Source organism: Rhagoletis pomonella, unplaced genomic scaffold (genome assembly GCF_013731165.1).
Source record: "Rhagoletis pomonella isolate Grant_MI unplaced genomic scaffold, Rhpom_1.0 Rhpom_scaffold_01800, whole genome shotgun sequence".
In the NCBI taxonomy this organism is placed as follows: domain Eukaryota; kingdom Metazoa; phylum Arthropoda; class Insecta; order Diptera; family Tephritidae; genus Rhagoletis; species Rhagoletis pomonella.
In genome coordinates, this window is record NW_023460354.1 from 23,251 (window position 1) to 37,863 (window position 14,613).

General features: G+C 35.8%; 1 protein-coding gene across 1 annotated transcript in view; it reads left to right on the plus strand.

Moving 5' to 3' along the window:
• The window catches only part of LOC118752736, a 29,375-nt gene extending 15,734 nt beyond the window's left edge, over positions 1-13,641 (plus strand). The window contains exons 3-5 of the mRNA XM_036487615.1: positions 8,946-8,987; positions 10,908-11,447; positions 12,000-13,641. Coding sequence (XP_036343508.1) covers positions 8,946-8,987; positions 10,908-11,447; positions 12,000-13,216 — 1,799 coding nt within the window. The 3' untranslated portion in view covers positions 13,217-13,641. The remainder of the gene's footprint in view (positions 1-8,945; positions 8,988-10,907; positions 11,448-11,999) is intronic.
• Positions 13,642-14,613: the final 972 nt, after the last annotated feature.

Sequence of the window (14,613 nt, forward strand, 5' to 3'; positions counted from 1 at the left end):
CGGGATATTTGGAAAATCCATATGGTCCGATTTCTTTAATATTTAAATTAACTGGTTAAATAGAAATAAATAACTCCACAAAAAATGTAGCCGTTAGGTGGTGCGATTTTTCTGTTTTTACCAACCACTTCTAAAGGCTTGCCTTTAAAAAGTTTTTTTTTTTTTAAATTACTTTTTAATAACTTACATATTAATTTTTCCGTCTTTAACAACGAATCTTGTATGTAGTAAATCCATATATGTAATACTTCTATATTGGCAGTAAGCTAACTTCTCAATGTGTATGCATTCCGAAATCAAAGCGAGACAGTCTAGTACCATTTTTGTCAATGTATTGTGTACTTGAGTGCCGTTTTTTGTATATGTGTTGTGTACATGTTTATCTATAAACGTATGTGTTCCTTTTCTTTCGTACGTGTTTATTGATATATCTGTACTGTAGTGTTTTCGGACGGTACTAGCTTTTACTGCCAATATAGGAGTAACACATATATGAGTAAATCACATTCATACATATCTATGCAGGTAAATATGTACATGCACATACACATGCTATAGAAACCGACATTTTTAGGACAATGGCCTCCTATAATATGAGTATAGAGCAGGGGTGGGCAAGCTTGTGGCCAATGAAGACAAATGTACAAAGAGCAACAGTAAATAAGTACAAACACAAAATACCTAAAATCCATTATTTTTTCAACGTTCAAAAAATGACCTTTAATCGACTGTTGGTGTTCGAAAATGCTAAAAATTACAGTAATCTAAAAAATAATTTAAAGATCTTTCAGCAGTCAGCTCTGAGCCTTTGCAAAACCGCCCAAAGACCACTTGCAAACCCGCCTGAATCACCGTTGTGGCAAAAGTTAAAACTACTGATTTGTAAAAATTATAGCTAGAGAAAATAAAATTAGTCGATGGACGGATTTGTAAAAGAATCGGCGATGTAGTACTTATCATTACTTTACGACACTCACATATTGACTAGATTTGACTATTTATGTAATATTTTTAAATTTTAACTATTTTTTTTATAAAAATATTGTTTATTCTTGACCAATAACCATATAAATCCAAGTTTCAATCCTTTTGCAACATTTAAAAAACTAACCTTTGTAAAAATTTCGAACTTTTTAATTCGATTTTTTAGAAATATTTAGAGTACATATCGTCACCTGAGTGGAAGATCGACCTAGTATATCCGCACCCAGTTCGAAAACGTCCTTTCTCAGAAAACTTTTCAAGAATGCGCTAGTTAAGAATTTGGTCGAAGAACGCCCTATTTCAGAATTTTATTGAAAAACGTCTTATCTCAGAATTTGGGAACGCCCCATCTCATAATTCGGTTCAAAAAAGCCCTATCTCAGCTGAAAATACATCGAAAATGTGCTGAGATAGGGTGTTTTTGAATCGACAGCTGGGAATGGGCGTTCTTTAATCAAATTCTTAAGTAGGGCTTTCTTGAAAAGTTTTCTGGGATAGGGCGCTTTCGAACTAGGTCGATCTTCCACTCAGCTCCACTTATCTGGTTTCGGTCGTAAAGAATAAAAATGTTAGCGTGGATATACATACCAAAGTAGGCAGATAATACACTATTTAAAAAAATTAAGGGAACTAACAAAGTTTGTATAGGAGGTGTGCGTCATAGTGAGACACACTTCGTTATCTTCAAAATAAAAATTTTTCGCATTGGCGCCTATATTTTATAGTTAAAACCAGCATATGCTCTGAATTTCATTAAAATCTGATAACATTTACCATATCCGCCTAATTACAAGAGCTTCGGGCGGGCAGTACGTCGACTTTTACCATTTTCCACATTTCTTCTTTCCTAACTACAGAATAGAGCATATATGGAGTTTCAGCGAATTTGTAGAGCGGGTACTACTTTTGGCCGCAGTTTATTTGGGAACGTCCGACTGTGTACGATACTAATGTATGATTTCGCTGCAAGGCTGGAAAGCGAAAGTAAGGGCGCTCATGCACACAATGGATGGTCTAAGAGCCAATTTCATAAAAGCAATTTAAGTGAAAATTGATTTTAGTTTTTTCTATTTTATATGAAAATTTACATAAAATAAAATTCATTTGCCATTTTAATAGCTGGTGAAAACGGCTATAAGTGCCGAGCTTGGTGTGATAAACTAGCTTAACTTTGCAAATGAGATAGGCAATTGGTGACAGGACCGACAAAAAGTTGTTGTGCAATATAAGAAGAAGAAGAAGTTTTAGAAAGGGATAACTCTGTGTAAGCTAAAATTCTTGCAGGGATTTTACAAGTATTTAGGTCTAACCCCATAGCCTACAGGGAATTTTTCTACCACGCATACTTTCACATTGGGTGGAGGATAGAGCCGTTCTGAGAACCATAAAATATTTGACCAATTTTTTGTATGATTTATAGTATGTATTCAAAACAATTATGTACATGCATACGTATGTGTCATTCTAAATGGTCAGGTGTATTATATACATAGTATTTGCTATGTGTGGGATGAAATATGTATCTAAATATATATACACATACATATATAGGTAAAAAAGCTATCTAATCTAAGTTGTGAAGGGTACATATCCTAACTAGCCTTACCATAAAATGACAGCAAGTTTCAATAGTTTATTTATTTGTAAGCTTTTTTTTACTGGAACTAAATTGCTCATTACTCTTCTTTATGTGCAAAAAGTCTACCTCAGTAATTAGAAGTATAAAGATAAACTAAGTATGCCTTTTAACTATTTGTACTTATCTCCTTCTGTAACCCCCTAAAACTTAGGCCCAAAGCCATTTTGGCCGAGCCCAAAAAGGAGCGCCAGTCCGTTTATCTTCTGTGCCAACTGACGCCAATTGGAAATGAAGCCAGCGGAGCCGTTGTATTTTATTTCACTGTAAAGCTCTTGTTCACCAATCATACAGCTCATTCGTTTGATTGCTTGCAATATTCGCTGGAGTGCAATAGAGCAGAAAGCGTCCGCGTTAGCCCACCTTTGCAACGCGGGTAATCAGTGTGCGAGATGCTGAGTGGGACTACTACTTCGACTCATTCGATTTAAGGGTCCAACATTGCTGGGGCCAAAATCGAACCTGAGACCTACAATACTTAGTAGTATACGCATATACTTAGTAGTAATGCGCACTCCAAACCAATTGGCTGCGGGGCTCGCATTTCATTGCACTTAGTTTGATCTAAATATAGTGATGATACATACATATGTACATGGATACATTTGCACAATGTAAATTGTAAATATGTACATACAATGTATGTCTGTTCTCGAGACAGTAATCATTCAGCCACACTGACAAATTGTGATAAGATAATGAAAAATACCCACTAAATATATATGTATGTATGTATGTATGTATGTGCCCTGCAGGAAATTGAATTAGTTTGAAAGTAATTTATAAACTACTTTATTTTCAATGATAACTAATTGAAATTATTACTCTTTTACCTGAAACGAACTCATTTATTTAACAGTTGCTTTTTCCTGCATGTATTTTCAACTACTAGGCCATTCCATTGTGACTAGTGGGACATTTTTCTCCAGAATGTGATCAATTGTGAATTTTAACTACATATGTCGTCGGAACTTATACAATAGCGAAAGATATTTTTTTAACATAGAACGATAACTAATGTAAAAAATTGCTTTAACAAAAATACCTTTACGATTTCTTAGTTTTATTTAACTATCATTTGAATGCATGTGAGCGATGTATTTATGTTGTAAAACATGAATTATATGCTTTCGTTTTCAATAAAAGTGAGGTTTATATAATCTTCATAGAAATATTAAAAAATATTTAAAGTTGTGACTGGTGGGACATCTCCTTGTGACTGCTGTAAAGTAATTATGCATGAAATAAAACTTTTCATAGACAAAAATTACAACTTCTTTTGAAATTGTTAATATTTTCCCACAGGTTAATGAAATGTAGTTATTTAAAAAGAGGTTACTACTGAAATAAAGATAATTAGGGAATATTTAAATTTATGTCGTTTTCCTCTTTTCAATGGAATGACCCTACTTTAAAATGAATTTGGCTTAAACATCATCAAACTCAGTATGTTTCTGCACTTCACAGATGCTTTTTCATACTTCCAAGACACAAATTTCTTTTTTTTTGTTTGGAAAAGGAGTATACAAATTCGAAACATTTACTAATTGCATTTGTTTTAAAGTAATCTTTCAATTAGTTGATTTAGATAAATCACTTGTTTCCGTCAGGGTATTGGCAAGTGAAATACTGTAAACAAACTTCGCTTGTGAGCTTTTACTGACTCTAGAAGTTTCACCATGTCTCAATAGTTCAATTAAACAAATTGTTACGAATCAATTAATTAATAAATGTCCCAGTTAATTGCAAAAATTTAAAACAAAAATGGTTGTGGTAGGATGGCGAATAATTTCGCTGAAAAAAAAGAGTCTACCTATTTTGGAAACAAGGTATTTCTGCTCGTACGTACTATATGTACATATGTACATAGCTACATATGACTATGCATGCATGTCTGAGTTGCATTAGGGCGGCTCACGGGATTTCAAGAACGTTTACTTAAATCAGCAGCATAATCGCTGATTACAATGCATGACAAATTAGTTATTTTTCACCGGATGCCTCTATCCATTTCCTATGTAGAATCGCTCGTTAATTCCGAAAATTGAGTTAATTTTTTTTTATAGATAAGTTTTCGATATATTCGGGCATGTGGTAAATTATCTAATTTTTACAGGGAAAAAATTAAAAAAATAACAAATACAGTTTCATTTGTATTAAAACCTGTTCTGTTATAAAAAAAATCAAGCTACTAATAAAGAAAATCGATGGATGAACAAAATCGGAATGAGTGGTCAAATGAAGATGCGCAAGGATTTTTATACACGAGCGCACTTGAGCACACATAAAAGGCTTTAACACAAATGAAAAAAAAAATGTACACAGAATTTGTTATTATTAAATTTTTTCCTGTTAAAATTTGAATTTTTTTATTTTTTCATCAAAACCCAAAAAATCTGGAATGATTAATTAATTTCTCAGAAACTATACGGCATAACGAAAAGTGATGTAAATACGGGTTGTGTATAATTTAGTTAACTTCCATTTACCACACTTCGTATTAAGATTGTTCAATTGCTTCGTAAGATATACATAAGCGATTAAGTGGAAAATAATAAGAAAAAAAAATTATTTCGATTTTCGGAGTAAGCGAGCAATTCTAAATAGGCATTGGAAAGTGGCATCCAATGTGCATTTTTACTGTAAATCAGTGTTATTTTTAATTTTCTTTGTTTAAATTTTTTTTTTAAAGATCTCTATAAAGTGATATTTTCATACAAATTTTCGATTTATAAATCAGTTAAAGCCTACTTTATTTTTTATGATAAAGACTTTTTTAATATTTCCCATCGCCCACTATGACATTTAAATGATTTTTTTTATGACTATCATATTCATTTTCTTCCACATGAAAAAATTTCGAGAACATGTATATACATACGTTGTATGGAGAAAATGACCAACATCTTCAACAAACAAAAATCCCACACTTCAACGGTGAGTGAGGGTAATTAAGAGAGAAACATAGAGTTAGCGGAACAAAAAAAATATATAAATATTAAAAAACGTTCGTATCGCAAAAAGTTTTTTTTGGGCTAGTGTATGTGGTTAATTTTGAAGTAAAACATAAAACTTTTTCTTTTTTGTGATAAAATAAAACCGAATTTCAAAGAAATTTAACCATTCTCCTAAGTAGGGCTAATTTAGGAAGTTTCTGTTGAATGCTCACATCGCTGCGTTAAATATAGGAAAATTTTATTTCACATATATTTGTTTTTATATAAATCTTGATATAGAAACCGTTATGAACAAGGTAGGTTTACTTGCAATAAATTTGTGTAGTACTTTATAAAAATAAGGTAAACGGCGTTATTTGAAAAAATGTATGAATCGATCTTGGGAGATGGGGTATTTTTATTCCGATTCGAATCGATTCCAAAAGCGACTATTTTTTATTTCGATTTGGCATCTCTGTTACATAGTTAACTTGCATGACTCTCTTCCAAACTTATACAAATGGATATAGCCTTGAAAGCAGGCTCTTATTAGCTATCACTATGGAAAAGCATTTTAGTTGCGTTTTCAATTTGATTTATGTCATTATTATGAAATTGATATTTTAGACGGGAACAACAATTCAAAAGAGGCACTCTAAAGTCCAAACCGGCCTTGTAAACGCTCCCTTACATATGCATGATATATAGCTTTAAATTCCATCAAAAAATGTTCAAAAATATATTAAATATGAGTCATAAGCAGACATACATAAATATAACATTTCGATCAAAGTTCATATCTTCATTGACAGCTCATATACTCCAGCCGGGTATCTACCATGAACACTTGTGTAATAATAGCAATTTATCAGTGTTTGTATATTTTACCTCACACAGAGTACATTAGGACGGGACGCAAAAAAATATGTGTAATCCCTGATTTTAAAGTAGTCGTATGTAAGAACATATGTATGTACATAATTGCACATGCCAACACCGAACCGGTCGATACATAGGATTTTAGGGTAGGCAAACTCACGAATCAATGCCTCCGATGATATGCGAAGAAAACTTAAAACATCTTCATACATTTATTTTTCAACCTGTCAATATTTTTAAAAGTTTTCATGGATTTGATTTTTATTTTATTCTTTTTGAATTAATAACTTTTTTTAACAGAGCTATGCAGCATGAAAAATTCGGTTTGTACGGGAGGTGCCACGCCCCCTTTTCCAACAACCGCAATTTTTCTAAATGAGTATGCGCTTATTTTCATATATCTGCACACCATGTTCGAGTACTCTACCATGAACACTTACAAAGTTAGGCAGTATAAAAAACTCGATTTTTATGGGATGTGCCACGCCCCCTTTTACGATAACCACAATATTTCTCCATGAGTATGCGATTGCTTTCATATATCTCCATACCATATCCGACTCCTCTTCCATGAACATCTTCCGGGACATGCACTATGAAACATTTGGTTTGTATGGGATATGCTACGCCCCTTTTTCTAATAGCCCCAATTTTTCTTCATGACCTACCAGAATCGAAAGATCAGGCTTCGGGAGCCTAAGGAGATCCCTAGACCGTCCCCGGTCCACCCTCCGCCAGAACGACCCCGCATGCTCTGGTTTTCCATAGCGTTCGCTGAGTTGACCTGAGACCCATCTTTCTAAGAGAAGTCCCCAAGTAGTCAAGGCAGCTCCCTCTCGAACTTTCTCACTCCAGGCTAGACACGCAGTGATTCGTGTCATCAAGGATGAAATCAAAGCCCTCGAGAATACTATAGCGTGCAGACCTCGAGTTGGTCGGGCAACTAGCACCCCTAAGTCTGCCGCCCTTGCTGTAGCTGCTTTTTCTGCGATGGCTACAGGTATTTTTTGCCTTTTTACATTATTCGGTGAAACCTACATTCAATAAAAAAATATTTACTGACATTAGTGTGGCACGTTAGGACGAAAAGAACTGAGATCTGGTGGGTAAGTACAAGAACGGGGTACTTGAGTTCAACTTAATTTGAAACGAAAAAATGTGTCGATCCATCGATATATCACACTTTACGATGCGACTGTAAATGGTAGAGATATGACAAAAAATTAAAAAAAAAAAATACATTAGAACTTTTCTTTTTGGTACGACCCATTATTCATACTTACACTGAGAAAAGAGTTTACTTAGTCAATTAAGTATGTTTTTCGCAACACATGATTTGGTTATATTTTAGTTACCAAATTTTGTGTTGAGAGAAATATGTATGTATATATGTGTGTATATATGTATGTATATTTAGCTGACCCTTTTAGAATTACATAAAATAAAAAAAGATTTATGTAGCACATATCTACTCGACCACCCTAGCACAAGCATTTTATCTACCATATTGTAAAAAAATACTCAGATGTATTTGTGGTAATTATTTAATGTATCTGCAAGTATGCACTTATACATAGATACGTATATAAATAATAAGGTACATAAGTATGTATTTATGTATTTGCAAGTTCACCCATACATGCGTGCCCAGATAAGACACAAAAGCCAATGATTATTGGACGAATTTCGATTTGATATATAAACTGACTCAGTTGATTTCAACAAGAAAACAGTAATAAAATAACCGTCGAAGTAAACGGGCGCTGCTGGATCTGTTAAACTAAGAAACGTTAAAATTTGTATATCAACAGCACACTGATAAAGAATTAAAAGTACAAAACCGAAGGAGTATTATATAGGAAATAAAACAAGGAGAAGCATTTTTTTTGTGCCAAAATCTATTTTAAATAACAATGGGTAAGATCACATTGCTATCGAATTGAAACACAAAAAATTCTGCACCCAAAAGATGTAACCACTAAAATCAAGAGATGATATTACGAGCAAAACTAAAAACAAAAAAAAATTCATTTTTTTGTATAAACACTATGTACTTAAATATGCGATTAAAAAGTGAAATATGCTAGGTATTGATAAATTAAAAAATTCCGTTAAGATGTGAAAGTTTTGGTATTTTTTCGTAGAATATGGCAGCATATGAAACTCAATAATTTGGCTGTTTTTAGCGGTTATTCCTTTTTGGCCCAGAATTTACGTTGTTATTTGTGCGTATTTTGTTTTTGTGTGGAAAAGAAAAATGTTTCAGTGTTTGCTTTTTATTTTAATAAATTATGTATGACACATTGCAATTGTCATTTGATTGAAATTTAATCTTGACCAATTTCATGATAACAGCTATCTATAAATTAGCAAAAAGTCGTAGTCGTACATTTTGCATCAAATTCATATACATATGTATGTATGTGTGTGTCTATGCATAAGCAGATAAATTCATATTTGCGCAAACCTTAATGTTAGTATTAAATTAAAAAATTGATGCATACTTTTAGGCGCTACTATTTCCGTGGAGCCAGGTGCTGTTATCAAATACGGTAAATCGCTCTTATTTAACGATCTTAGCTTTTAGTAGAATGTGTACATTAGGATGGATGACCTAAAAAAAAAATGTTTTGTTGCAAAATTCAATACATAATTTTTAATCATGTCTTAAACCACTTATAAATGTATAAAGTTTTATTGTTATTGGATGACGATAACCTTAGCCGACTTGAAGTCAAAATATACATACTCACAGGTTGGGAAACTTTACTAAGGCAAGGGTGTCTCAAGCGAGGCTTTGTAATATTTCCCCGTGAAATATGCAATGCCTGAATTTCCACAAATCTTCATAGCTGCATTACCAACGTAAATAGAATCGCGGTGACAAGAACTGGTAAAATTTTTTGGTAATAAAATTTTTCGGTTACAAAATTTTCAGTAGCGTGCAGAATAGACCTGCAAATCCCATTACAATGCTAACGTACTGCATGGTGGCTGGCTGCCTTAGCGATCAGTAAGGATTGAATCCGAAAGTAGCAGTTCGCGGAGGGGAAAAAAGATGCTCGGTATGGGAAGTAAAAAGTTCCGGAAAGGTTGTAGCGTCTACAAGATGGATGCGATGGACAAAATAGTCGCAATCTTACCAGGAGCATGCCTGAAAGTTGTTACAGATAAGGATATCGCGACCCAGGGCAAGAGCTTGGCTACCGATCTCTCCCATCAGGCTCAATGGAAAGCTTAGAGATATTCCAAGGGTTTAACCCAGGCATAACCATGTACAAATGGAGAGTGGTCAAATGCGTCTTTTAGATCAAAAGGACAAAATAGAGAGACTACGCCTATCGAGTTTGGCAAACTAAAATTCTCTTAAGTTCTACGACACCCTATATATATAGATTAGTGTGGACATTCACTATCGACATCTAAATTTTGTATGGGATATATACCCCTTAAATTTTTTCTGTGTACAAAATGAAAATATCCACGAAAATTTCAAAACTTCAAACACATTTTTAGAGGTCACAGGCAGGGTTTGAGAAAAAAAAATTATCGCAAATGTTTGACAAAAGCATGAGCTCGGAAGACTATAACATAGCATATTGAAACTTATTCATAAGAATTCATAAACTCGCTGAGTTATAGCTGGGCAAAGTCAATATTTTGATGAATTTTTAGGATTTAAGAGCTAAATTTAATTTTTTCCACCCCCGGTAGCAACCTCTTGGACATTAGACTATACCAACAGAATGATAAAGTATCTATTTTTGCGAAGCAATTTTTCGATTTTTCGAAACTTTTTTTGAAGCAGGGGTTTTCGCCATATCTTAGGCATTTACAGTCGAATCTTAAATTATGGATAAATATATCGTTGGTTTTGTCTCACGGAGGAAGATTTTTTGTTCCAAAGTTCATTGACCTGAAGTACCCCGTTCTAGTACCTACCCATCAGATCTCAGTCTTCAGCAGCTTAATATACCACCCTAATGTCCGTGAAACAATGCTCACAAAAAATTATTAAACTTCTTCTAAGTATTTTGATTTAAAAAATAAAACTTTGTGTTGCTGTTTGTATTTGTCCCCAGGTTCGGCCGAAAAAAACAATGCGTTTGTTCACGCTTAACTGGTTATCAGGTTATGGGGTTATGTGGTTATATTTTTTATTCCGTTTACAACAATAAAATGCACTACAGAATAATAATTTTTAATCAGATAACCTGATAACCAGGCAAGTGTGAACAACCTCAATTTTGAAGTTGTCTTGCAAAAATACCTTAGACTCAGAAATGCACCGCGAACATTTTTTGTTTTTTTTTTGTATGGTAGTACGGACTAATGTACATATATATTATTTAAAGTATTCTCATACCCATGCTCATATAAACAACTTTTTAATAAGTTCATACTCACATTTTATTTTTAAGAGCAAATAATTTGTAATCTTTTCTCACTTCACCAATTTCTTATCGTTGCAGAAAACACCTGGGTCCATTCATCACCATATCAGCCGGTGCCACCATTCGCAGTTATTGGCGGTCACGACTCGGACGGCAGTCCCATCTACGTGGGTCGTTCGTTTCACGAAGGCGACAATCTCCCAGCCAAAGTAGTCCCCAGCAAGGGTGCAGGCTATGTCTGCTGGGGTGGCCGTGAAATCACGAAATCACACTATGAGATACTGGTAGGTCAAGGTTATGCTTGGGTACCCTGCTACGGTGGCTCTGTGCCGCCCAACGCTGTACGCACCGGCACTACACGCACTGGAGAGCCATTGTACGTTGGACGTGGTCACCATGCCAACAGTTTGACCGTGGGTAAAATACATCCATCGCATGGCTGCTTATACATACCGTTCGGTGGGCAGGAGGTGCGAATCGCCACATATGAAGTACTCATCAAACAGGCCACCGATCAGTGGGTACCTTCAACGCCCAACTATGCTCCGCCCAGTGCTGTGGTGGCTGGCTACGATACAGATCGCGCTCCCATTTATGTGGCACGCGCCATGCATGAAGGTGAGCTGCTGCCTGCTAAGTTTGTTCCTAACAAAGGTTCTGCATACGTCTGCGTTGGCGGCTATGAGATCAATAAAATCTCGTTCGACGTCCTCTGCGGCCATGGCTACGGCTGGGTACATGTGTACAATCACGCTATCCCGCCTAATGCTGTATTCAGCGGCATCGGACGCAATGGTCAGCGGCTGTATGTCGGACGTGGCCATCACCATGGCAGTTTGACGCCTGGTCTAATTTCGCAATTACAGCGCTGCCTCTTTATTCCGTATGGTGGTCGCGAAATCCGCGTTGACGCTTACGAAGTTCTTTGCCGTCAATAAAAAAAAGGACTACTATTGAAAATTTACAGAGATCTATTTTGTATTTGAACAAGAGTAAATAATAAAAGAATATATATTAACTAAAAATACTAAAAGCAGCAGTTTATAAATACTTCACTGATGTCTGGAAACAAAGCTCAGCGCGACGCGGACGTATGCATCCTTTTATCAAATTTACATTTCTTCTTAGATTTTTATCTATAATTTGTCTATTTTTTATGTCGTACTGTAGGCTATAAATGGGTGCATTCGTCCGCGTACGCTTCACTTCCACCAAATGCCGTACCTGGCGGCAATGATTTTGACGGTGACACCATTTACGTTGGTCGCACATTCCACAATGGCGACACGCTCGTAGCCAAGATCGTACCAAAGAAACATATTGCTTTTGTATCATGGCGTGGTGAAGCGTTTCCAAAGGATCATTTCGAGGTGCTTTGTGGCACAAATCTCAGCTGGCGTCAATGCTACGATCATGTCATACCCGAGAATGCTGTACTCTGTGGCAAAACGGCGCTGGGTCAGCCTGTTTATATTGGACGCGGTCACTATGAAGGTAGCCTGAGTGTCGGTAAAATATCCTCGGTTCATCGCGCCTTATTTATACCGTTCAAAAATGCAGAACGTCGCTTGGAGTCTTACGAGATACTGGTAGAAGACAAACATACCGAGGGTTGGGCAATCGATGAGACACCACCACCGCCACTAGAAGAAAAGAAGCCTACTTTTCCAACACCACCAACTGAGGATATGAAGCCTTACCCACCACCGCTAGACGTTAAGCCGCCATTTGGTCCTCCAATGCCAATACCCTTGCCTGCACCCATGGGACCGCCACCTCCGAACGATCCATACAACCCATATGCATCACCAGCGCCAACGCATTTCGATCCACCTCCATCATACCAGTCCCTCGGTGTATCTGTCTACCCAACGATCCTTCCAATGCATTCACCTATGCCACCCCCACGTCCACAACAATCCGATACTTGGGTGGTTTCAAGCGCCAACTATACACCACCAAATGCAGTACATGCCGGACACGATACGGATCTCTCGCCAATTTTGGTTTGTCGTTGTTTCCACAACGGCGATTTTTTGCCGGGAAAAGCGATACCGAGTCGTGCTTGCGCTTATGTCTCATACGCGGGTCAAGAGATACCCAAATCCGATTTTGAGATTCTTATTGGGGAAGGTTATGATTGGGTGCCAGCATCGGATGGTATAATACCGCCGGGTGCTATAGAGGCGGGACGCACTGCCGATGGTGAGCCATTGTATGTAGGTAGAGCTCATTACTGTGGCAGTCTAACTCCCGGCAAAATTCAGCCGTCTCATCGAGCGCTATACATTGCATTTGGCGGGTATGAAAGGCGTATTCCAAACTATGAAGTACTCGTGCGCCGTAATGACTTCTACCGAGATGAAGCGGTAAAGATCTGCTACTAAATAAATATCTGTTGAAGATGAGCTCTTTCAAATAGAGCAGGCCTTAGAAGCGACATACTTGCATTGACGAAATTTTCTACTAAATTTAATTCTTTGCGCTGTGTGTACATATTTTTGGTATTACTTACTCAGTTATTTATTCATTAATGTAAAGATTTACTAACAAATATACTTTCATATGTATCTATAAAATCAATAAATTATGCAAATACATATAAAGGACTAAACTATAGTTAAGTTTTAGCAAATGGTATCCAATTTTTCACCCATACAAAAATTTCACAACTTAACAAAATTCGAATAACATTATGCGGCACATCCAATTACCAGCGATTCTTATTCTAATTTTAATTTAAAGTGTCAAAACACGTGTCCAATAACGACGCTGAGTTGAGTCTATTGCCCGAAGAGTCTAAAAATGGGTTCCGCAACCATAACACAAAAGTGTTTAAAAAACTTTTCTCAGAAAATAAAAATTATTCGGTTAATATACATATGTGATGCGATTTCAGGTAATGGATGTGATGTGATTGTATGTGATGCTATGTCATATTGTATCATGTGATGTCATGTCAGGTGGTGAAATTAGGTGTGGTGAGTTTAGGTGAGGTATGGTGAGTTTGGGTGCAGAGAGTTGAGGTGTGGTAAGTTAAGGCTTGGTTAATATAGGTGCGTTGAATTTAAATGTAGTGATTAAAGGTGTAATTGGTTTGAGTGAGTTCAGGTGTAGTGACCAGCGTTGCCGCTTTGGTAATTTTTAACCAAAATTGGTAATTTTTTTTCTATATTTATCAAGTTTGGTAATTTGGTAATTTATTTTTCAATTTGGTAACTTTTCCTCTTCGGTCTTACATGTCAAATAGGTTAATCTTGGTTCTGGTTCCACATTAGTAAGTGACCCGTAAGCGTTTCCTTTTATAGAAAAACCAGGTAATCCTGAAAGTTTCGCAAGGCGAAAGTTGTTCCAGCGTTACTTTGCTTATAGAATGGTGTGTTTTTTAAGAAACCGCTTGAAAGTTTTGGGTGATCCTACCTTTCCCTGTCAGTTCGCCAGCTTTTCAATTGCTATCTATTTGCCGGTGTACCCGGCAACCATATATATGAGTAGAATTCTACGTAAATACGTATGTTCTCGTTCAAAAAGCTACGGCATTCAGCGGGGGACTTCACTCTGTCTATGTGTGAGTCAAAAGCTCTCCTTCAAGCGTTGAATTTTTGATATATTTTCTTGTAACTTGTTTACATACAGTGGTCGAAAAAATTATAACCGCACCATATTTTGATAAGTTTAACATGTTATTTCTTTTTTTTGTAATTTAATTTTGGTTATTTTTTATAAAAATATTGTTCTTCTTTAACAGAACTCAAAAAAATTCAAATATTAAACTTTGTTCAAT